At 40.9% G+C, this 25,931-nt stretch overlaps 1 protein-coding gene and 1 non-coding gene across 6 annotated transcripts; both read right to left on the reverse strand.

The window, feature by feature from the left end:
- Positions 1-25,848, reverse strand: LOC102689799 (autophagy-related protein 2 homolog B). Of its 5 annotated transcripts, none has more exons than XM_069193179.1 (42): positions 25,112-25,848; positions 23,629-23,791; positions 23,085-23,234; positions 22,462-22,564; positions 22,111-22,273; positions 21,833-22,012; positions 21,503-21,599; positions 21,110-21,292; positions 20,690-20,841; positions 20,383-20,494; positions 19,433-19,694; positions 18,946-19,096; positions 18,535-18,627; positions 18,130-18,318; positions 17,716-17,989; positions 17,407-17,515; positions 17,098-17,293; positions 16,599-16,741; positions 16,351-16,508; positions 15,788-15,960; positions 15,211-15,361; positions 14,796-14,998; positions 14,466-14,546; positions 13,877-13,983; positions 12,523-12,615; positions 12,132-12,202; positions 11,537-11,613; positions 10,899-11,069; positions 10,514-10,655; positions 10,015-10,217; positions 8,214-8,443; positions 7,877-7,994; positions 7,054-7,248; positions 6,859-6,960; positions 6,333-6,411; positions 5,818-6,016; positions 5,132-5,201; positions 4,755-4,837; positions 4,384-4,505; positions 4,054-4,208; positions 3,661-3,810; positions 1-2,337 (listed from the first exon to the last, which is right to left on the reverse strand). In XM_069193179.1, the coding sequence occupies exons 1-42, from the start codon at positions 25,271-25,273 to the stop codon at positions 2,107-2,109; spliced, it is 6,246 nt and encodes a 2,081-aa protein (XP_069049280.1). In that variant the 5' UTR covers positions 25,274-25,848; the 3' UTR covers positions 1-2,106. The 5 variants fall into 5 exon arrangements, with proteins under 5 accessions (XP_069049280.1, XP_015205732.1, XP_015205733.1 ...); XM_015350246.2 differs by having other exon boundaries at positions 20,377-20,494; XM_015350247.2 differs by having other exon boundaries at positions 20,690-20,844.
- On the reverse strand, positions 3,472-3,578 carry LOC138241108 (U6 spliceosomal RNA). Its single transcript, XR_011190302.1, has one exon. It is a non-coding gene; the product is annotated as a U6 spliceosomal RNA (small nuclear RNA).
- Positions 25,849-25,931: the final 83 nt, after the last annotated feature.

Consider the following 25,931-nt stretch of genomic DNA (forward strand, 5'->3'; position numbering starts at 1 on the left):
AGAACTTAAATAGTTTATTTCCCTTTTACATTGTTGACATGCTTTAATATCATTTGCACAAATTTACTTTATCCAGTCTGTACACTAACTATATACAAGCAATGCAATATCCCCTACAGACTAAGAAACATCACTGGTGTTACAGAGAAAATATAAACAAAATATACATGGACAATTATCCCACCCCAGTCAATTGAGTTAGTGTTGAAATTAGCTTAGGGAAAAGTAATTAGAATCCATAACCAATTTGGTCTCACTGTAACAATGGTACAGTACATAAACACAGATCCTACAGATTGTTAGCAATGTATGACCCCTGCCCTCACAATGTATAAAAATAGCTAACAAAGCTGAGAGTATATAGTTAAGACTTTTTGTTATATGTTGGGCAGTAATAGCAGTTAAACCTAGAAATATTGAAAATAATGGGGAAAACAATCACTGGCAAGTACATGTTCTAAGAACAAATATATTTATATATTTAAAGCCATTTACAATACATATTAAACATTCTCCCATGGTAATGTATTGAAATCCTTAAATAAAACTCAGTTAACATGGGGGTGGGAATCAAAACTCAAGAATTTAAGAACAGCAAAGTATATTTTCAGTATCGCAAAACATGTTTTTAATCAAACAGCAGAGAGTCACCTCTTGTAAAATGTTTTTTGAAGGAAGAAATGTATTGGAGCAAAGAAAGGTTAAAAATGAGAGGACAATTCTGCCCAACAAGCTCATTTGGTTGCAACAGAGAGTGCAGGCCATTTTCTAGATGGCAAAAAAAGCATTCCTTTAAAAAAATAATTTTTTCCATTCCTTTTGAAAAGCTACTGAAGCAGCACTCCCTTTAAAAGGACAGGGAAGAAAACAGAATCCTGTGTAATTATCGATTTCTATTTTATATTGCAGGAAAACAACTAGGCAGCAGCTCTGAAAAATTTCACAAAGTTTCTGCAAGAGCTTAAATTTATCTTTTCAGCCTGTGTCCCTTTCATTTGCAGAGTAATCATAGCCTAACATTATGCAGTTCTTATGCAACATCTTCCAATATACACAACTGTTTGCAGTTATCATGGTTTTGATTGTAATACCATGGTTTTAAGTATAATGTTGCTTTATACTCTTATCAAAAAGGGGAAAGACTTTCCTTATTTTTATCATCAGCACTATCACATCATCCCTTATATCATACAGCTCTACATAATAAACTTAGATGTTGTATTTTTGTGCAAGTTACAGGATATTACACTACATCAAAACAGACCTGATGTTCATACAGTACATGGAATCATGACAGGACAATTCTGCACAGACCAGTTCATTGCAAGGGAATCAAAGGCAATATATGAGAGGTGGGCAGTTCGTCTATACGTATTTTTGCCTTTTTAAGACAAAGCTCCTGGGATTGGTTCCAACTTAAGTTCTTCAGAAAATCAACTGAAGCCTTTAGAAAAATAACATTGAACCAATCAAACTCATGCCTTTTTACCCCCCTATGACCATAGAGATGAATCCATTAAAAATAAAGCTTTTGCTGTGCAGTAACACAGATACAAAGAAGACTTTACTTCGTGATATCAGGGCATTGTGAAACAAAAACACTTGACATTAAATTATAATACAACCTGCACATAATAAAGAAGAACAAAATTTCAGCCACGGTGATCAGATGGCACAGAAAACTTTTTCAGATCAATTTATATGCTCTCCTCTCCAAATCACTGAGACGTTTTTCTGCAGTACCACCTAAAGCATAATAATCCGGACACTCACAGAAAGGCACTGCTGGAGAGTGTCAGGAAGGAAACAAGCTGGCGGTTTAGTAAAAGCTTACACTGTTCACGTCTGTGAGATTAACAAAGTGGGTAAAGCAGTTTTGATCAACGTTATTAATTTTACCCTAACAGCTATGATTATGTATGCAGCATCATTCAATGCTTCCAGTATTTAACAACACATTGGTGTAAGCCTGGTTACAGAAGTAGGTAATTCACAGCCCCATGCTTGACAATGATGTTAGGACTGCAGACAAAACTATAGCTCTGCTCTTTCTCTTGCTGGAACCAATCAGATCTTAATCCTGTGGGAATTCTGCCTCTTGAATGTCTACTCCTCCCCAAGTCGCCACTTCTGGGACTCTTCTTGCCGGGCATCGGGGCGGATCTGGTTCCTCATCCCGCCGAGCACGTTGGACGTGGCCTCCGTGGCGACAATGAGAGGTTTGACCACAGCGGGGGGGATCTGACGCAGAACGCCACCTACAGCCCCTGTGACACCCCTCTGTTCGTGCTCTCGCGTAGCAGTGTCGTAGATTGTAAACGCCGTGTCAGTAATTCCCTGCAAGACAGAAACCGGAAACAGGCCGCCCCAGTTTAGTTCTCATTAATGCAGAAAATATAAAGCAATGGTACTGTATCATAGTGCTGGGCGATAATTCGATAACGATAATTATCGCGATATAATTTTAACAAAAGTTCGATAAATGTTCAATATATATGTTTATGCTTTGCGCATGTGCGCATCTGCGCGAGTGCGCGTGCATGTTGCAGACCGGGCAGGTAACGTGGCGTTGTTTACCTGCACAGTGGTGGCTGAGTGGAGAAATGAGCGACACTGAAGCAAATGTAGTGCTGCCAACAACCGGCTCGAAGGACGATGACATCGTCGACAGAAAAGGTCATTCAATTTCGGTAATATGGAGATATTTTGGCTTTTTACGATCAGACATAAAACAGAGCACTTTAAACTTTGCAGTCTGTCTGAGCCATCTTCTATGTGTGTTTTATCACACTGCAGTATTACATTTTTCTATTAAGATACTTATTTTGTAAATTTTACTCATGCATATTTTGACATAAAAAAGACTTGAATATTCTCTACCTCAGATTTGTTTAATGTTTCTGCTGTTTGGCAACTTTTTGTTGTGTTCTTAAAATAGTTGTTTAATTTACCAATTAACTGTCTGGTTTCTTCAACTTTCACTCAGTAGAAAAATATGCCTTTAAGCTTGAAAGAAATAATGATTTGACATTTATTGTGATAATTATCGATATCGACTGATATGAAAACTTTTATCGTGATAATGTTTTTGGCCATGTCGCCCAGACCTACTGTATCATGTCGGTATTTTCTTCCAATCTATGGTCAAAGGAGCAATCCAAAGAACAGTAGCTCTATAATAATATAATAATGTAATGTTTCTTTATTAGCCCTATACAATTTCTTGCATAAGGAATTCGTCTTTTCACATACCCCAGCTTTTCTCCATGGAGACACAGACACACAGACAAGGAGAGAAGCTTGGGGTCAGAGCGCAGGGTCAGCCATTGTACAGCACCCCTGGAGAAGTTAGGGTTAAGGGCCTTGCTCAGGGGCCCAACGGAGTAGGATTCCTCTGCCAGCTGCGGGATTTGAACCGGCAACCTTCCAGTCACAGGCGCAGATCCTTAGCCACAGAGCCACCTGTCCGCCAAAAATATGGAACGCTTCACGAATTTGCGTGTCATCCTTGCGCAGGGGCCATGCTAATTTTCTCTGTATCGTTCCAATTTTAGTATATGTGCTGCCGAAGCAAGCACTCTAGGAAATGCTTGGATATGAAAGCAGATGCCACTTGTTTTGTTTTTCAGATCTTCTCTTTTACTATCATCTGTGCGATACCTCTTTAAAGACACTGTATGCTTTGGCCACTCCCTCCCGCAGGTCCACTGGCTGGTGAGCCAATCGGTAATGAGAGAAGCGCTTTATTCTTTTTAATTCGCTGTCGTCGGGTCCGGGGGAAACCATATCATAAGCTGTCTCTGCTGCTGCCTGTAGAAGGCGTAGAAAAGAAGGGTAATTAATTCTATTATACTGCAATCTAAATTCTTACGCAACAATGTAAATATTTTAAATGTGAACAGTATAGTCTTGAGTGCTTAACTACAAGGCAGACAACTGGGCATTTTTTCAACTCCCTAACTCTGTTACTCAGAAGTTGCTTGCACTACAGAATAGTTTCCTGTAAGTTCCTGGAGTAAGTAAGTGACTGGAGCGTTACATAACACACAGTACCTGTATGGTCCGCACCATGCGGTTAGTGAGTTCCAGAGCTGCCATGGCAGTGGATGTCCCGAAGGAGGCGGCACCACGCTGGAAGCCTCTCACAATCCGGCCATCCTTGCGGTACTGTTCAATTGGCAACCAGACTAGATCCCTGAGTCCCTGGACTGAAGACAATGAATTGGAACAGTTATTCATCCACATAGTACAGTGCAGGAGGAGTCTATAAGTTGTGTAACGGTTTATCTGCTGTACAGACAGTGTACTTGTTTTGCACATCTTTGCAATCTTTGGGAGTAACTGCTTACCCATGCGATCAATAAAATGTCATCATGAACTCACCTAACTGTACAAGAGAGTGTATCGGCCCAACTCCACCCAAAATTCCTGGGAGCTGATTCTTCTTAATGTCACTGAGCCATTCATTTATTGCATATGAAAAGAGTTTATCAACACCCAGCAATCTGAAATACAAAGGAATGCCTTCAACCTGAAAAGTCCAGTCCTTCTGTCCATGTTTTTCTAGTGTTATAATGATTAGCTATTCAAATCAGGTAATTTTTAAAGAAAAAAATATTTTAAACACTGCAGTGTGATAACAAAAGGCTAATACCACAAAACTAGTATAAACTGTATAATTACAGTGTTAAAATAGTTTGAAACCTAATGTGCACCTTTCTCAAGATGCCCCCAAAACATGAAAGTAAACATACCCTTGTCTGTAACACAGCCTCCTGAGTTTGAGCTCAGAGCAGTTCAACTGAGTTAAACCAATTACAATTCCGGCAAAAGTGCCCTGCAAAAGCAAAATTAACATCAACAAACAGATAACTGTTGATGTATATTAATATCCAATCCAGTTGTGCTTTGGATTAATTTTCTAAATACAACTCAAAAAGAAAAGGATCAATAGATCATCACAACACTATCAAATCCTCTGTCACATGAATGTGCCTTCTGAATAACATTTATTAATATATAAGCAGTTCTGAATATGATTTTAAAAGACAGAGTTTAGATCCATCACCAAAAGCTCAAGCAATACATAAGTGACATTGTCTTACTGTTTCAACAAGAGAAACTGCATTACCTGCTCCATGGATACATGCTTTCCATGATAATCCAGGCGTATGGGCACTTCAGAAGTAAATCGAAACTCTCTGAAAAATGAAAACAAGAATAAACTGCATACATATATACATAAACAACTTTCATCGCAAAGAGCTTCACACCAATAAGACACGACCCAACTTTCTCCACTCCTTAAATGCAGCACCCTTGTGTGTGTAATGACTGGCTTCTATTATGTGCCAGCTGGCCCAGTACATAACAGATCCAGTGGAAATCTGGTCCATTTCTTCACTAGCTGAATTAAGGGTAACTTTAGGGAGGCCACATTGTAATTTAGCTAGGACACAATGGTTAACAACCCTGCTCTGATAAACAATCTTTAATCACCAAGCTGTCAGGACCTCAGCTGAACATTTCAAACTAAAGGATGACGTGTTCTCTGTCACTGTACTAGCGCACTATTATGGTCCATATGTAAGAGTGCCACCTACTGCTCCACCAAAACTACATACAGCATTAAACCAGCTTTCCTTGGAGGTCTCCCTTCCTAATATTTACCAACCCCAGCCTCTCTCACCTTCCGAGATCTGATGAGATCAGACCAGAAGGTGGAAACGCTGCTTTTTAATGCGCATATTATAAAAATACCCACCCTCACCTACTGGCATCCATTTCTTAATTATAGCCTAAGCTTTCTCTCCTTACCGGAAGAAGATGGGCTGGTCGGTGAAGGGCGCTGGCGCGGGGAGCTCTGGCTCCCCAGCCTCGGCGCTGCCCGAGGGGGTCATGCCGTTCTGGCTTGGCCTGCTCTGCCCGGGCACCGAGATGATGGGGGCGGGGTCCTGACTGCCGCCCATGTGCTTGGGAAAGCTGCAGGACAGGTCCGGAGCTGGAGGCTTCTTCACTGAAAAACACATCACATCGCTGTCCTGCACACGTCCTGGATCTCTGCCTTCTCTGTCACAGTTTACCAAGTAACAGGAAATGAATCTGTGCCTTCTCCAACAAACAGCGGCACGCATACAAAAAAAAAAGATTAGCTGATAATCGTGAAAAAGAGTTGCACACTGCATGCTCATAGGAAGCTTTAGCAAATATTCAGCACTCTTTACTGCAATTTAACTCTATGCTGGCCCTTGCCAGCAAATGAAAACAATCCGACAGTGAAAATATGTTTGTATGTCGTAATATCTTTTGCAAATTTCTCTTAAAAGTTCTACCTTCTTGATCTGGTGGGGCCAATAATTCTACCTCAGCAGCCAAGCTGGCAAAGAAGTCCTTCAAGAAAAACAGTGCATCCTGTGTAGAGAGAGACGGAAAAAAATATTAACATCCACCTCGACACTCAAATTAAGTTTTGCATATACGGTATATAGCAATAATTCAATCCCCCTTGGGCTACTGTCGATACTATACCAAAAAAACCTGTATATTCAAAAGAATGTTACTGAACTCACAATAAACGCAGCGTGGCAGATAAGAAGGTGTAATCTATGTGTATTTCATTACTGGGAAAAAAAACTTTTTTTTGTATGAGATCTAAATTTTCAGAAATTGTTCCGTAACATTCAGAGAAGGGTATAATATCTCAAAAATGTGATTTTGTGAAAATTCCAATATAAATTGTTTTGGAAAAGTCCCTCAGCCTCATCTGGCAAAAAAGTATCCAGAAAGAGCAAGCAAAATGAAAATAAAATTAAAAAGGCAAAGTAAGACAGAGAGAAAGCACAATATCCACTGCCTTACTTGATCAATATTGAGGCGCAGTGGCATCAGGGAAACACGCAGACAGCACTCCTGAGGGGCACGGCCTGCTTCTGGACAGACATGCAAGGCCTTCACTGTTAACTGTGTGAGAAAGAGCATTGCTTTTCTTCAGCACAGCTTTGTCAACTCACTATATGTCAACACATTGTGTTGCGTTGGCATGGTCACCCTCACCATGTTAGAGTGCGCCTTCCTGGGCATCTCCTTGCTGGAGTAGAGGTAGAGGAACTTGTTCATCTGAGAGGCGGCCAGGCGATCCCTGATCTCCAGATCCTGGACAATGAAGACTTGGCGAGAAACTGGCTGTTCGGCGACACTGACCTCTGAATCAGACTGGCACTGAGGGTACACTTCATGCTGGAACTTCACCTGCAAAAAGAGACACCACCCCCCAAAGCGCAGAGGGAACACACGACTTCAAACACAATGCCATTTTCATTTACGAATTAACAGTTTAAAACAATTTAGTATCTAAGTACGTCCCACATTGTTGACATCAGTATTGATACTGTACATCCTGCAAAAATCTGCATTTTCGAAATCCTTCTTCCAAATTAGGATCATGGGAAACTTGGTATCTATCCCGGTCTGCAATGGGCACTAGGTATGGTACCCTGGACGATGTACCCGACCTCTACCAGTTTACCAGTCTGTCACTGGGTAGAAACACAGACGTGTATATACTCATACCTAGGTCGAGTTTAACCAGAAGCCAATTAACCTACCAGTATGTTTTTTGACGGTGGGAGGAAACCGGAGCACCCGATGGAAACCCACGCGAACCTGGGGCTAACATACCGACTCACTCAGACAGCACTCCAGGTCAGGAATTGAACCCGAGGCACCAGTGCCGCGAGGCAGAAATACTGACCGTGCCACCCCTGGAACAACCATTCTAGAAACATCTAAAATGCATTTCTACCTCAGCCCCGAAGGTGGAGGGTGGGAGATATGTTTTCAGTTTGCCTTTAGTTCTTCATCGGGTTCTGGCTCTTACCTTGCTCAGCTGTATTTCCATCAGGACGTCTGGGTTCCTTCCCCTGCCGCCCCCTGCCCGCCCCGCGGCCCTGCCCAGTCTCACAGGGGTCTGAGAGGGAGAGCTGTGAGGCGTGCAGCTGAAACAGGGAGAGATTCAGTCAAAGCAGCAAAATGCCTCCAAGCTCAGTTACGTGTAGGGGGGCCCTAATCCAAGTTTTGTTTCCGACCTACTGAAATATTTTAAACAAAACGTATCCTCTTTACTTCATCTTAGTCCATAATCTAACTTGCTTGGTTTCTTAAAGCAAATCTCCAGACACAAGGCAAGGCACCAATTAGCCTACTGAAATACTTACGCTCGGCTCTTGGCCGGGGATGACATAAATGGTCCCGTCCCAAAATCTTTTCCACCATAAAGATGCCAGATGATAGAGATTTCCTTGATCAAGTATCTGACCTCTGGAACAGGGAAGTGCAAGGGAGCTTTGTTGGAGTCAGTCCGTCCAAGTGGCATACTGAAGTGATTCTCTTTAATGTGAATGGAGTCTGCAGTAAGCTTGTTTACCACAGGCTCCTCATCTCGATCCTGCGGAGAACATAACATTGCAATTTCATCTTCACGTGGAAAGATTTCGCGGAACAGTGGGAAGGAAACTGGGAGCAGCCACATTATCTGTACAAATCCGTGGAGGTACCTGCTTTAGCAAGTGTAGGCTGCAAAGGAACAGGTAAAGGTTTATTCCAGCTGAAAGGAAATGAGACGCAATATTTTGGCTGAACAAACTTCGGCTGAAAAAACTTGCCTATTTTTTTGGTTCATATACAGTTTCCTAACTTGCCTGAAGAAGGCTCCACAGCTGAAACGTCTCTTTTCCTTTCCTTTCAACATGAAATAAAGCTTTACTTGTTCTTTCACATTATCTACACTTGAACTTTGAAACAAACACTGTCCTGTAGCATCTTTATGATACCTTACACCTTGTACAACACAAAAGACCACATAGGCTAAATCATACAGTACCCTAACTTGCCTATGTTTTTGTTCACTGAATACTAATTGTCCATTTCAAAACATCTGTATAAAGAGACACTGCCGATGTACCAAAAAAATATCACGGCAGCTTCTTTCAGCCTTGTGACATGTCTCTGGTGAAACGCACACAACATATGAATGTGAACTGAATGCTGATCAATCAGTTTGTGGGTAACTACACACTTGAAAATCCCTGCAGAAACTCCTTGGTTTGCCAGAGCTGCATTAGCAGCTGCAAAGTTGAGAGCAAAATAGTTTTCCCTTATGAAAACAGTTTTAAAGCTCCAATGGGAAAAGCAGATCCAACAATAAGAAGTGATCGTGAAGGTGCAGAAGGACTGGCTGTGTAAGTGTGTGTATGCACACACACAAATACAGAACATTATGTGTTGTACTACAAAAATTAACATACACATACATGCAATCTAAGAGTAATCTCATGACTCATTTATCAAAAATTTATATTTTCTTATTTAAAACAAATAGACATAGAACCCACATTCCAGCTGCAGGTGTCTATATCCTCAAGTGAAGTGAAAAAAGGAACAAAAAAAACCCTTGCTTCCACCTTTACACAACCACAATTTTCTTCTATATTTCAGGAAATGTTTAATGTTTATTCCCTGTCATTTCAGAATTATAGCTCATGCAAACAGCAAGCTTTCATAAAATTTAACAGCCTGCTCAGGATAGTCAATTAAAAATGAGTTATACTGCCAACAAATAATTCATATAGTTAATTTTGTTTTGCATTACATTCCATAATTCTTTAATTTTACTTCTGGTAAGAAATAGTATTGCGCTCTAACCTGCTGTTACAAGTCAGACCTTCGTGCACACTATGATCAAAACATTAACTTGTTCCTTTGTACCCTATGCATGCTGACGCAGCTACCTACTGTACTTGAACTACTTGATGATTGCAATGACTGACTGAAATATGGTTTGCGGAATACAGACTGTATGCTTTAAAAGACCATCTGGCTGTGCAAAAAGTTATTGCCTTTAACTGGAATCCTAAAAAAGGATCTTGACTTCAGGGTTAGTAACAATTTGCCCTTAAATCCGAGACACCTGAGCCTGGATGTTCTCACGTTCTGACTAGGTGACAGAGAAATCCTTACAGCACTGCCTCCGCCAGGCGTTTCGAGGATACAGAAGTCATCGCTCTCGGGGACGGTGTCGCCCAAGCCAGTGTAGATGAGTGGGGTGTGGTAGGGGGTGAAAGTGGGACTGGGCTCCTGGGAAAGATTCCCACTCTCATCGGGGAAGAGGAAGAGATCAGAGCGGGACGGCTCCAGCGTCTGGCTCAACTCCTCATGGACTCCTGCAGAAGATCACAATGAAGGAGAAGTCCATTGTAGGGAGCTAAGCTATGTTACTGTATTCTCCCTCCTCCGTAGCAATTGCAATGTGTTGGCAGCTGAACAGTGCTATTACCTTGAAAAAAACAACCATTTAAAAACCATTTTAGTGAATAAAACAAAACACGAAACTAACAAAACTTTGAGGCCTAAAGTATTGTCAAACGTAAACTTAAAGACGCGTTTCTTAACAAGGTGAAATGAAGGAGGATTTAGCCGAGAGCTAATTGAGCGGGGTTTGTTGTGTGAGTGCTCTCACCATTGTGCTGCCGCTCCTGTGGAGACAGAGTCTGCTGGCCGTCAGTCTCCTCCATAGCTTCACTCATCAGGTCCTGCAGCATCTGCTGCTCAGCTTCAGGGAGGAGTGGAGTCTGAGAGGGGGGCCTACCGAGAATGTCAGTCTGAAATATAGAAAGGACATCCGATTTACCCACAAAATCACAGCTGGAATACTTATGGAATATTTAATTTCTGTTTTAGCCAGGTTTTTGATCAAATGCACGTTCTCAAACATGTTTGAAGTTTTTTCCATGAGGTGAAAGGCTTTATCAACTATGACATCCACCTGCTATTCATCCAGCACCTTTACAGACAGTAGATGCGTGATCACAGTTGGTGAAGAACACTCTGCACTACTGACTGACCTTGGCTTTCTGTCTGGAGCTCCCAGTTTTGGTCTCTGGCCCAGGCGGGGGAAGGAGGTCCCCATAGCTGGCAATGTATTGAATTAGGTTCATTAGTGCAGCACAGGAGTCCGAGCATGTCCTGATGTGAATGACATCACTGGAGCAGCGCAGCTCAAACCGTGGCTCAGTCTGAGGAGGAAAGAACACAGAGCACAGCCAAGTTGAAATACTTACCTGGTTGTAGATACACAAACCATGGCACCAAAATCATTAAAACAAAAAGGCAAATAATGCCTTAAATAATGCATTTAATAAATGCTAATAAATTAGCATTTTCTCTTTACAGTCCTATCTGCAAGAACAGAATATTGCAAATAGAATATTTGCAAGATCCTTCCATGAGCACTGTTTAATGTAAAAAGGTTTGGAAAAGCAACCTTGTTGCTTAGTGATTAAGTGCTAAACTGTAAGCCTGTTTCTGCTGGTGTGAATGAATTTAATCAATTTTAGGGAATGGCCTTGAAGATAAAACATAACTTTTTCTGGTGTGTGCCATAAAGTAATTTCAAGATTGCCATTTGATTTGGGTGTTTTGCAGACACTCAGAGACTGCTACTGGAATAAGCGTCTTATCGATCTACTGTACCACTTCTTACCCTTTCTCCATCTGCTCCTGGTTTGACAGCTGTTATCCTCAACTCCAGAAGACCCATATCCACAACCTGCACATAGTCTGCAGACCAGCACACAAAACACAACACACTTCAATACTACCACTAAAGTTATTTATATACTAATATAAATAAAATGTTACATATAATGTATTACACATACAGTATACTATACATACAGTATACTGTTGACTCAGCTCTGATTATACAGTGTGGAAAACCAGTAAATTATTTGTGACCTTTTACATATGCAGAGTATGCAAAAACAGCCGCCCGAGAACCAGATTCCAGAATGACATTAACATTCTGTTTTTACAGAAGCTCTTTTCATTGTTTTGCACTTGTGCACTGACAGCAGTTGGCTCACATTTTAAAGAAACTTTCTTCCTGAAGGAAATGATTCAAGGAGAAACAGTAAATAACCTATTCTGCTGAGAAGAGAATAATATATTTTCTATTGATGTTAACAGGGAGCATAACTTTCAGAACGTTTAGGTTTAATTTTGCCTACAACCTCATACTGTGCTCCTGATAAAACCTTTAGCTTTATTTTTTACAATTCAAAAAAGTGTTAGCTCACCTCTGCCAAGATTGACCGAAACGGTATTGCACTTGTCTGATAAAAACAATGCAGCTTCATCCAAAATGATCCTAAAAAATACAATTGTTTTTAGTGTCTACAGAAAAAATGGGTATTGCACTGTTAAAGTGAAAAGTTATGCATAATATTTTAAATTATACTTCCTTTAATATGTATATAATTTTACTTCCTTTTCTTCTGAATACTGATATGTAAAACAGATGATGACGATATCAAAAGCACCATTATCCTGTTTAAATCCTTTTAAATTCATGCAGTCAAGCACTGATTATGATTGCAGAGTTTCTCCAATTTCTGACCAACACTCCTAGGTTAGGTTTGATTTAATTAAATCGTCAAAAAAAGACTAATAAAAAAGATGAGTTTCTACCTGAGTGTGGAGGAAGACCTGTCCAGTGACACACTGCTAGAGATACTAAAAGTCTCCACTGTGAGCAGTGACCTGATTGGCAAGTATAGAGGTCTGAAAACAAGAAGATAAGTAACAAACGTTAAACTGCATTAGTTGCTTAAAAGAATGATTTAATCCCTGTACATAAAGGTTACACAGCCTTATTCATTACATACTGTAACTATGCATATACTGTAAATACATCAAAAGAAAAGTGTCTCTATTTGTGCATGTATATTTTTAGAAAAAAGTTTTGATACAGTATATTGAATGAATGTTTTTGGTATCATTTAGATTAACTGATAATTCTTGACAGTGACACAGCTAAATGATTTGCTTAAGAACAAAACCACCTCATCAGTGGGAAAGTGATGAGATAATTAACTTGTCAAGGCCTGGGAAAACAAAGAAAGAGAACAAGAGCTAATGTACGGAGCTTTTCCAGAGAACAATGGCTCCTGATCCGGTGCCTGCCGCGCTGGCAGGGACAGTGTGGAATGGCAAGCCCAGCTCCCAGTACAGATGCCAGAGAGACTCGGAAGAATTCGGGGCAGCCCTAGTGTCTGAGGCGGATTAGCTGAGGTGCTTAGAGAGCAGCTCAAGGGGAAGGAAGTGTGGCAAGAACAAAAAAAAGTTCCCTGCCTAGACAGAGCCCTGCAGCGAAGAAATAAAAGTAGCTTTTCAGTTCAGGGAAGAAAAACTGAACTGAGCTCAATGTTGGAGCTCTGAACAGGCAGGGAACTGGTCTTAAATAAAGAGCTCAGCAAGATGTTACAGCGAAACACAGCCCGGCAATTACATTTCATGATATAGGTCGGAGGTCACAAATCACCAAGATCGATTTGGAGGTCCGAGTGTGAACCGTCTGGGCAGGAGTGTCTAGGAGTCGCTACAAAACTTCATTTGTAGTGATTAATGGCAAACCTGACTGTGAGCTGCTATATATAAAAATCTTAATGGACATACTGTAGGGTTGGGGGGAACAAGCTACAATACAAACCAGTGCTGGTGATCCTGAAAATGGGCCAGATGGATTCCATTTATACTTTCTTAATGTTCTGATGCTACAAAGAATAGAGTTACTTTCCCCATAATAATTTTGTGATTAAATTGCGATTTTAACTGGTAAATTGCTTGTGATACTCAGTATGCATACACAGTAATGGATGTAGGAAAGGGGGTGTGAGTTTTTCCAAAGACACACAGTATACATCCTGCAAATGATTCTGATATTACTTTTTACCCTTTAATAGGAATAAAATGGAGCTCTTGGCCCATGTCCTTGTTGGGCTCAGGCTGTGTATGAAGCCTGCGAAGGTGGTATACAACATACCTGTAGTCTAGAGAACAGCTCCACAGGTGAAGGTGAAGGGTGGTGACAGAGGCAGGAGGGGTGTAGCCTAGCACAGGCTCATCTGACACATTGAGAAAATCCAGAATCTATTGGAAAAAACAAATAATAAATATTAAGCAATAAAGTTAAAAATCTGCATTTCTGCAATCCAGGTATGCTACGATCGTATTTTTAACAACACTGTTTTTTTTTTCATTGAGCAGGACACCGAGCAAATCAAGTGATATCTGAAAAAAAACTGCCACAACATGCACCAACACCAGTCCATCACAGGGCAGACACTGACACAAACACACACACTCAGACCAGAGCCAATCTTCCCAGACGCCAACTAACCCACCAGCAAGCAAGTCTTCAGACTGACGGGAATCCGGAGCACCCAGAGGAAACCCACATGAACGTGAGGAGAACATACAAACATTCGTCTTCATTGATAGCACACGGGTCCACAATTGAATTCAGGGCCCAAGCACCGCATGGCAGCAATGCTAACCCATGCGCCACCCTCAGGTAAACGTCTGCATTACAAATATGGCTGATTTAACCACTTTCTCTGTGTTGGCCTGACCTGCTCATACCAGCTGAGACCTTGGGGAACAACACGGTGCTGCAGAGTGGCCCCTCTCACTCCCACGGAGATCAGGAATTCCTGCACAGACAAGCACAGTCCAGCTGGGTTAGCCTGTTTCTGGCCCACACTAAACATTATTAAGTCTTCTAGCATTCCTATTTATTTTTTGTTTTACATTCACAACAGCATCCTTAATGATGAAAAGACCAACCACAGGTCAAAGAGATATCATACGCCTGTTTTTTGCAAAAGTCGACTTTTCTTTTTTTTGAGAGAGGCACAGGTAAAAAACAGAGAAAAAGAAAACTCTAAGGTACAGGTAACTACCTTCACATTGCGCTCCACACTCTGGGAAGAAATCTTCACTGCAACAGAGAGCATGTTCTGACCCTCCACCCCGATGCCTTCAGACAGGCACGGCTTGCACTGGGACGCCTCTTCGGACCGGTAAATGGTGGGCTCAAGCCAGTGAGGCTGCGTCTTACTGGGCAGCTTCACATCGGACACAGGAACGCCTCCGTCCACTGTGCCTTAACATTGATCAACACATAATTACCTCCGAGATAGAAATCGTTAGATAGAGATCTGTTTTAGATTTCTTACACGTTTATATAGAAATACTGTATACCCTAATCTGCATACATTTCCATTTTATACTGCAGTCAAAAAATAATCTATTAATACAATTTTATGCATTAATGACTACAGATGTCTGATTCATAGAGTTACCAGCACTACCTACCTTGATGGTAAAGACACAGGTTACTGGTATGAAGGCAGATGTAATGCTGGTCTTCAGAACCCTCGTACTGAGTTACACTGAACAGTACTCCACCCTCAATTTCTAGCCAGAACTCTCCATGCTTGTCTTTCATTACAGTCTCATCCTCTTGCTGAAAGGAACAATTATATCAAGGATCAGCAGTCAAAGAACTAAGAGTACTGACAGTACGCAATATTTGCTTTAGAAATTAGTCCATCACAGTGACAAATGCTCAGTCTTAACAAGTGGGTGGATCAAAAGCACAACAGAAAGGCAAGGAGCTGGAGTGCTTTCAATATCTACAATGTGTTAGAAGCAATCAGTAATATGAAAAACCCCAATGAGTGATACTATTAAAACACCTATACTTTTGTCAGAACCAAGGTCGAAAAATATAAAACGCAACGACAACTGTGCACTCAAAGCTGCTTATAGGTATATTTAATTTTAAATCAACACAAAAAGAAAAAGCACACAATTTTCCCCTCTTCTGCTACACTGTTTAGGATTTCAACTTATTATACAGGTTTGGAAACCCCACTGTAGCCAGGATTACCTTGGCATGGGTTTGCAAGGTCACCAGCCCGTGACTGATCGTCAGAATGACGGAGAACAGGCTTTGTGAGGTTTTGTTCTGCGATTCATGCTTCTTCTTCCTACGTGATCTCAGACCAGCGTCTGCAGTGGAGTTATAATTCATCGTCTCGTCTTCTGAACCACTCTCCTCATCTGAAAAAAAAGGGCACAAAGGACTACTTCCAGAGGGGATCTTCAAAAGGACTGTCAAAGATTGAGAAAGACGTTGTGCAAGAACTGAAGTACAAAGACTGTACTATGTTTGGCAAAATGAATGTTTATTACTTCTTAATGTCTGGCATACTTTTCAAACTGTTGCTTCAAAAACAAAACATGACATGGTTATCTTCTTTAAGGAAAAAAAGCAAAACACACTTTGTTGAAGAATAAGGCATCCTATCCTGTTTACAGAAGTATACCATCAAGTCCCATTACTGTGAAGCTAAGAGAAAGTGATGACAAACTGTAATACTGGAGAGCAACAACATGCTTCTGTGCAAGAATTTACCACACTATGTCAGTCTGAAGTCAAGACACTCTTACCATCTGGTGCTGCTGCTCTGAACTGGCTGAGGCTGTCTTTGCTGTAGGTATTGATGAGCTGGCTTGCTACTGACAGGCCAATGCCATAGGACATGTTTTCAAAAGTTTCCACAGGAGAAGGAGCAGTTGGCTCCCACAGCAAGAGGTCATTATTTATTCTGCCAGTAAAGACCCCAGGAGAGAAACATCAGTAACACAGATTTATGCCACATAACATAAAACACCTTTACTCTCTATCATTGACATACCTGTTGTGCAGTTTCTCATAAAAGGCCTTATTTGGCAGTGATAATTCAACATTTGGCAACGACAGCTCCAAAATGTACCGTGAATTTCTCATTGTCTTCTCTTGAAAAGTGGTCATGTCACCCACATCTCCTGGTATAACCATCTGCAGAAGAGGAGGGAGTCAGGAGATGTTTTATGTCATGCTTGAGATAAAAAAAAACCTTGCACAATCATTTTCTAAACAAATGGCTTTTACAAAGGTTATCTGATTCAGAATATTTAGTACAATACACAGCCTTTTAGTTGTTATTTTTCCTTTTCTTTTTGGTCATAGTACCTGGCCATTATGGGCAAAATGCCAGGACACTAAATGCTATTACTTAAAAAACCTCAAAGATTCATTAAAGCAGTACTCCAGCACCATGATAAAGGTACACATAAGAGTCAATGTAATTTAACTAGCATTTTTATCCGATCATGAAATTAAATGTGTAGACGCTGTGGAGCAGAAGCTTTCACCTCCTCATTTTCATACATGACCCTTCGGGAGGAGAAAGGAGAGGGCTCTGGCTTTCCGAAGTCACAGACATCCTTCAGGGAATGGGGCCCTCCTTCTTCCTCCTCTGGGGAATTGCCCTCAACTCCTTCCTCCTCCTCAGTGGTCGCACGTTCCAGAATGGAGTGCACAGCCATTGGATTCACCTTCAGTACAATCCTGGACAGGGATAACATCATCATGAGGACAAGGCAAGCTGTTTTGCTCAGAAACTTAAATATAAATTTACGAATGTAAAGTCGTACTCGTAAATGTGACTAAAAAGAGCTCACCTTGGCCAATCAAATTTACCACTGTCTGATGAGGTCATATCTCCATCCATACCATGTGACACCCTGAAGAACCGGATAGCTGCTTGTTCTCCATCATCCTGTAACCCTGCTGTATGATTGGGATAAAATTCCTTCATATATTGAAGATATTCATATAGAGAAGCCACTTCCCTTCCCACAATTCCAGAACAGCACCACCGTCTTTCATTAGCAAGCAGCTCAAGATAGAAATTAAGAGGATGTCAGAAGACTCAATAGATAAAACAAACTCTAGTATCTAATATCTGAGTATCTTTCTATGAAAGTTACCTGTCAGCTCTTTGAACGTCAACTCCATTTTTGTCTGCTCCTGTGAGGTTCCCCCTGTAAATTCAGTTTTGTATTCCACATCTTTAAACTCCAAATGCAGAACTTCTTTCTGCAGTGACTTCTTAAACCAGGGACCCCTCTCCTGGTCGGAACGCAGGTCAGGAATTGGAAATCGCACAGCCAAGTTCAGCAAGGGCATATTCACCACCACTGAAACATGACAGTTAGCTGGGGTCCTTGAGTCATCGAGGAAAACTTCCGTGAATGCCTTGTGCTGAAAATCAAAATTGCACATATACATATAAGGCCAAATTAACTTTCTTAAGTGATGTCTGTTTTCACATTATTTTGAAATTACTCTGACAATTAATGTAAAATATCACTTAAGAAGCAGCTTTTAAAAAGCCCTCTCACCAGGCTGACATGTTTATTGTAGGACGTGTACATGTGGGAAGCCATCATTTCTGTTGTGGCCAGTTTCTGCGGCTGAAGTAAAGAGTTCAGTCGGTCCACAATGCTGATGTCCAGCTCAGAGTTCACAGGTCCCAGTTCAATCTGAAAGTCAGCTTTTTGAGGTATTAAGCTCAAACGCACTTGACCACCCTGCAAACAAAAAAAATAAGGTATAAAAAAGTTTATGATTTCTCCATATAGTTCTTTACGTTTGATGTTAAATAACAAACTACATTCAAAAATGCAGCTTTTAGACCACTATTAATATATGTTTTTCTATCTTCTACAATCCTACAGGTGTTCGAAGTCTACACAGACTTCGCTCTGAACAACACAGAACAACCAGACGCTCAGAGATTTAATTACCTGTGGTCCTCTTCGTTCAGAAAACTTGTAAATCAGGTGGAGGCATGGCGTTGGCAGGGATTCCTTCTCAATGATGGACTCAAACGTCACCAGCTGTAAAAGAAATAATGAAAACGTACACCAGCAATATAATACAAACACTATGCGGATCCATGTCACAGATTAATCTCAGAATGTAGAATACCGAGCACCGAAACAGACAGAATTGATTTCTACGAAATTATATCCCAGCCCCAGCAAGAAAAAATTTAAAATTTGCTGTCTTGTATCTTTTAATATTGTTACCTTATGAAAATTGCTGAGGCACAGACAATCTATGGAAATAAAGTATTCTCTATCCAAAAAAGTCAGCGAATTTCTGAATTGGCAAGTTTATCGAATGCACCATGTGTCTAATGCTATCTCTATTACCTGTGTGTACTGAGGGAGGCTGGATCGGGAATCATTTGGGAAGAGACATTCGAGGAGCTCCATTTGTCCCACAGACACATCGGTGCTGAGACTACGCAGGCTGGAGCCCTGTCTCTGCTCATAAGTCACCTTAATACCAGTTCCCAGGAACCTGACAACAGAGAGGGCACTGGGTGAGTATAAAGGCATTCCCCTGAAAATAATGCTTTGTTCTCAGTGACTGAGAGTTTCTTCAATATTAGAGATGAACCACAGCATGCAAAACAGGACTATAAAGTGAAGATAAATCAGAAATCAAACCAGTTTTTTTCAGAGAAATAAGCATGTTAAACATCAGACTTAGAATTGATTTGATATTTTTAAGATTCTTGCCTTCACTTCTTTACCTATGTCTTTCCAAGACACATATTCAGTGACACTGTTTAAGCAGAATCTAAACAGTTTATGAATGATTTGCTTTTGCACTCTAAATTAAACAAATGAGTACCTGAGATGATCGTTGGGGCAGGCTTCATCGAAAACTGGGCGCAAATGGGGAAAGTCACCCTTCATCAGCTCGTCTGGTTCGATTTTGCCGATGCGGCTGAAGAATTCGGAGGCGGTGAGTGTGAGGGGGCTGACATTCGAGGCGGTGTCGGGGGGTGGCAGGGGGTCAATGTGAAGCACAGATACCGCCAGGCTCCCCAAGGCCAGTCTGAACACAACCTCCGGCTGAGACTCGTCTGTGCAGTGAGACTTCGAAGGGTGAGCTGAAAGAAACACCCAATTGAGAATTACCAACAATCAGTTATCCAGCCATTTTCAGGAATTGAGATATCCTCAGAGCTGGAACCTAACACAGCAGCCATGTTGTTGAAGCCAATGAGATCAATTATCTACTACCACATGGGCTAGATGTGGGGAGTGGTCTTCTCTCATTTGCAACTGTTCTTGTGTTCCATGAACGCTGCAATCTGCTCTTTATAAATGTTTGTAACAGTTATGTTCTTACACGCTGGAGAGGATCCCAGGACATCTTAATTTTTGGACAGTGGGAGGAAACCAAAGCAATGTTGTCCCAGTCCAGACTCACACCCAGCTTACTACCATCTAAACCTGCTATTCACAATCAATATCTGTATTAGTTTACTTATGCATGCATATTTCACTGTACTAGATTTCAAAATATAAGAATACAACCATAGTTGCTCTACAATTAAAATTAAAATTAAAATAAGCTATTACTTTTGTTTAGAGGGGGAAGAAGACAAAATTATAGACACTAAGTTATAGATAGCAATGCTAGCTGAACTGAAACTGCCAAGCACCACTGCCCAAGGTTTCACAGACCTGAGAACATGGAAATATATTTCAACTATCCACTAGCTTGCTTACAATTTGATAAAACAAAGGGAGAAGCAAGAAACGGAAAGCAGAAGTGAAAGTTCTGACATTTACAGGTTTGTCGCAGAAGCTTCTGCTGAGGTTTGGTGTCTCTGGGCAGAAAGGGGGTATCCTGCATCTGTTTCTCTCTGTGTCTCGGAGGATCCAGATACTCATCCCAGACGGCCTGAGAAACAAATAGGAAACCAAGTTAGAGGAGTTATGAATAAACAGCCTCTACATAAAGTTACTCCATTACACAGATTACGCAATGAAAACACAAAACATTAACTAGGCTTTTTCAAAGCTATATTGTCATTATCACACAAAAAGGCAAGCTTATGCAAACGCCCTCTCTTCGTAAAGGTGTAAGGAGACTTACAGCCACATTGCCAGATGGGGACTCCCCAGGAGACGGGGTGAAGTTGCTGTTTAAGGAGAGATCCAGGTCCACAGTAGGTGGGTCTCCAAGGGGTGGAAGGGAAGAAAGACTGTGAGACATGTCCATCTCAGCCATGGAGAAGAATACATCTTCTTCTAGGAGGAGAGAAACAGATCAGAGGGCTGCCCAGAAAATCCCATTTTAAAATAAATCTCATGTATGGAATAAAGTCACATGAAAAGCCGAACAATCACTGAACTAATGAAAACTACCCACACTTATTTCGCAGTGTGTTTCCCATTCAACACTACAGCTTGCTGCTGTCTTTACAACATTATTTTTTACCACACGACTTTGTATCTCGGTCAGAAAGAAGGTGCAAACAAACAAGCAAAATAACTGTCCCTGAACCATCCTCACCGCGGCTCGATGTGGTTCTAGTAGTCTCGCTCTCGAAGTAGTCCGTGTCCCCCACTGTCCCAGCCGACAGCGTGTCCTTCTTCAGATAGCGGTTCAGCTCCATGTGGAGCCGGTACTCATCCTCCTGCTGCATGGGCCTGCTCTTCCTATCCTTAACACTCAGAGCTGCCTGCCCTGCGCCCTCTGTGTTCACAAATAACACACAAACAACCCTAAGATCTCTCACTCAGCCCCCTTCCAATAGTCAGAGGGTTTGCAGTTCAGAAGATTAAGCTGCAGATAGTGTACAGCTAGCTCAGACATGGTACAGTTGCTCACCATCAGGAGACATCATTGGCTGATCAGCTGCCAGGTGTAGTCAGTGAAAATCAAGGACTCTTGATGTATACTAACCTGGACTTGAAAAGACTCCGAACATGTCTAACAGGAGGTGGACTTGGCGAGGAGACAAGAGAACATTCACTGCATCAATCTGCCCATTAACATCCAACTGGAAGACAAAATGAAATTTAGAGAAAACAATTCCAATTTATTTGCTAACTTAAGACACATTTAAGACTCACACGGCTGAAAAAAAACTTTAAATTGATTGGAACTTAAATTGATTTGAATTGATTGCAATTGGAATTGCATTTCTAGGCATTTGAAAAAATACATGATAAAATTAGACAAAATTTTTTCAAGCATATTAACAAAAAGAAATGGTCATAAAGGCTGTTCTACCTTTGCACCAGGAAGGATTTCATTTTGTTTCAAAATGAGGCTGAGTTCAATTCTGCCACTCAGACAGCCAATCTGCACGGGTTCGAAAGGTGTGGCCTCCGACAGCGTTTCGGTGAACTGGGGGTGTGGTTCGCAGATGATTTTGGGATTCCAGCTAGGAGAGAGTTTTGGTTCTGGTTCCTATGGAATATAACAAATGATTCAAAGGGTTAACGTTCTTCTCTTAATTTAAACAATCAAAAGATTACACTACGTAATGGTACAAAATACAGTCATACTGTTTGTGTAGTTGGGGACTTTAAACAGGTCCTGGCAGCTTCTGAGAATTCATCCCAGAAAATGGTAACACCAGTAAGCTGCAGGTTTTTATGAGCAAACATTGTGGGCTGATGAACATTCATGCCAGAACACTCGTCTCCAGTTTCATCACAGTACACAATCCTGCAAAAAAAGGAAAAACGTGTACTGTAAGCACATTCAGGCTCCACCATTAAAGTTAAGACAGAATTTTTTCAGAATTTTAGAATGTTATTTTCTGTACAAAGTAAGTGATTATTTAAGAAGTTTTAATATTTTAATTTTGATTTAATGTATTCTTGAAAATACACAGATGCACAATTTTAACTCACCTATTAATTCGCATTTCAAGAGCTATTCCAGTTTTGGAGTTTTCTGGTACATGCTCAATCCTGAGAACTGTGTCCAAGAACGTCACCTTCACTCTTCTTAACACTAAAAAAGAACACAAAAATAGTATGCAATATTTAGTATTTCAGGCTTCTGTGATCATCTAGCACAAGAGATTATGCTGCACATTATTAAGAGAAATGACTGTGTGATGTGGCTTCGTGCAAACGAGGTATGAAGCTACTAATGAAAAATGTATGTGCATAGGTCATAAGATGGTGGCAAAAGGATAGCAATAAGATCAAAACTAAAATAAGAATTAAAAAGAATTCTGAATCTTCTAAAAGTAGAATCCTTCACTAGTGGGAAATGGGCTCCAGGCAGTTTGGGATAAAATCTGTCCATTTCTGGCCCAAACTGCATTACCCTGACAGTTATATCCTCAGAGTGCACAGCTCTTTTGCATTTTTTTAAGTTTTTTTTTTCTCTTTTCTTCCTTCCTTGTTATTCTTTTGTGATTTCCAATACAAAAGGACTAAGGTCTTTAAGGAAGCAGGACATTGGTAAGGTAGCTTTTCTTTGAAGAGATGCATAATGATTAAGATATGGAAAAACAAAGCCTCACCTGTCTCGATTGTTTCTGCGAACTTCTCGAGCCCTTCGAGGGGCTGGAACTCTCCCTGCTCATCCGTCAGTTTCTGGCTCAGACACTCCTTGGCCAGCTGCATGCTGCTGGTCATGAAACTGGACCAATACATTGGCTCTGTGCCGGATGCTGCAGAGACAAGTGGTTTTTGAGTTTAGAGGCAGATCTGGTGAATATTTGTTTTTATTAACATACCATTTTGGGGGGCAACCTTATGTTATTAAAATAACTTAACAACAAAAAATATCACTAGGATCTTGGTGGTACCTGTCAAACAGGTATTCTGAATTTATTTCTATCAGGGATTAGAGGCAGAATAATACAATCTCCACTGCGGTGTGTCAATAATATTACTTTGAGGGAATAAAGGACTTAGCAATTTATTACTGTTCACTGCTTTAAGCTGTTGTTGATAGGCAAGTTCATAATATTTCACATACAAAATGTTGGGTCCCTCTGTACTGAGTAGAATCTGTCGTGTGAGTTTCTAGTGTTGCCACCGGGCAAAGTGCTCTCTACTCACCCATCCTTGGTCTCGGCCTGAACACCATCTCCAGCCCCTTGACCTCCAGCGCACAGTTCTCCTGCAGAAGAGAGGCCCAGGGTACGGACAGGGATATAGCCTGAATGAAGCCTTCCGTCACCTCAAAGGGAGCGTCCGCAGACTCCAGGATTTCATTCAAGGACTGGGGAGAAAATGCTGCAGTGAAAACAGTGCCAGCAATCCTACTCTGAGGCGATGTGAAAAGACGCATTCAGTTTGCGGTCTGAATCAAGAGAGATGTGAACTGTGAAATTCTTTAGTGGAAATATTACGTACTTAAGCATTATTCATCATCTACTCATCTTCAACAGAAACCTTCTAACAGAAAAGGCCTAGTCCATAGAATTAAGATGCAACAATGGACATTCTATCTAATCTAAATGCTACCAAGCTTGATAAAACATATGGTTTATTAGGCTTATATCTGAACACATAAATGTATTTCATGTTAAATATATGTTGTCTGTGGTCAGGTTTTCCAGTGTTAGTTATTTTTCCCCCAAAATGAACTCTCAGACCCCAAAATGGTGACCTTATTTTTTATTTTTAAGGTGATCATAATCTCTAATGCCACTATTGGAACAGACAGTTAAATAACCTGATAGTTAAGCTGTACACCATATCTGTACTGAGCCCAGTTTACACATCTGCAGAAACCTCCCTACAGTGTGCAAGACAGCACCTACCCAAAAGGCCTGGAATAAGAACAGCTCTGACAGTTTCTCATATAAGTTGTTCTGAATAAGTGGATTACCTGATTATATAAGAGCATGTTCTCTCTCTTTTGATGTTAGAAGCATAAAACATTTTAAATATCATTTTATTAGAAACTGCACTCAATGGGTACAATGACATTGCTGATTCGGCAGCTGTCCAGTTTATTCCGGAGGGGAAAAATATCCAGCACAAACACTTAGGTGAAATTTTATACAGTATGTAAACAGGCATTCACACTGCCTGAATGTGTTAATCCATACAAATAATAACTTTCTAAGATTCTGACAGTGTACAACACCAAGAAAAAAAGATGATTGACATTTCTGCAGAATTCAGCCTCAGCAGCATGGCTGGGTAGTTTGTCTGAAACCCTCGCAACTCTTTTTGCAGAAAAAGCATCTTCTTGGTCCTAAATGTGCCCCCTCACAATTTCACCTTGTACAGCAGGGGATCCCAATCCTTATCCAAGTGGCCTACAACATGTTGTAGGTCACCTTCTCCCTATTCCATTTCAAAAGGAGCACAGACTTACTGTTCCAATCAAGCTACTCGTTACAACAGTTGACTCTTCAATTAAGAAATTAAACTTGGCTGGAATAAAAACTAGCAGGTGTGTGGGCTCCGGAACGGCAAAGGCTGTCCTAAAAAGCTTTATCAATTAAAACAAATTTACATTGCTCATGAGGATCACAATTGTTTTATTACATTATTAACATTTCATTATTACAAGAACGCCTATGCTCACCCATTTGTCCAAAGGGACTTGCGCCAATGACCCAGTGCCCTGGTAGAGATCCAAGCTGAGCTGATCCAGGCTCAGCTTCTCTTGAAGGAAATTGCCCAAATATCGGTGCAGCAGGTATCTGCACGCCCGCTTTTTGATCGATTCTGAAAATGGCCAAGGCATTTCTGTTGACGTCCTGAGAGCACCCAGATCCAAATGTACGGATGTAAACTTAAAAATTCTTCAAGTAAGCACAGCTGTGCCAAAAAACGGTGTGCTCCTTTGATCTGCTGCTGTGGTTTTCCTAGGTTGACACGCGGTTAATCTCTTTAGTTTTTCTTCAGTCATCGTTCTTGACTTTCGTAGACAGTACTATAGGCACAAACGCAATCGGCATTACAATACGTTTAAAAAATGGCGATTATGATGAAGATCTCTTTATTAATAACGTGGATTCTGTACTTTTAATAAGCTGTCAGTTCTCGGTGTTTCTGACATTTCTTTCAAATGAATATATATACACCAAGATGAAACAAAATCATACAACATACTAAATTAAAGAAACCGAAACGCATGTGTAACAGCTTCAGCCAGACAGCACGTTATTAATCGCAGACATTCAAGGCCTCCGGAGCTCACTGACAGTCCAGCAGTGCCGACCCAGAGAGATGTACACCAGCCGATAAGTCCAAGGTTTCAGTCATCATCGTGACTCTAGATATAGAGAACTCCTGGCATCACTACACACAGAATTTACGAAAGAAGGTTATTCATACACTGGCCCGACAGTCGTACTGTAATCATCTAGGAATAGATTGTCTTAAATCAAGGCCACTCTTGT

This window comes from Lepisosteus oculatus, chromosome 8 (genome assembly GCF_040954835.1).
Source record: "Lepisosteus oculatus isolate fLepOcu1 chromosome 8, fLepOcu1.hap2, whole genome shotgun sequence".
Classification (NCBI taxonomy): domain Eukaryota; kingdom Metazoa; phylum Chordata; class Actinopteri; order Semionotiformes; family Lepisosteidae; genus Lepisosteus; species Lepisosteus oculatus.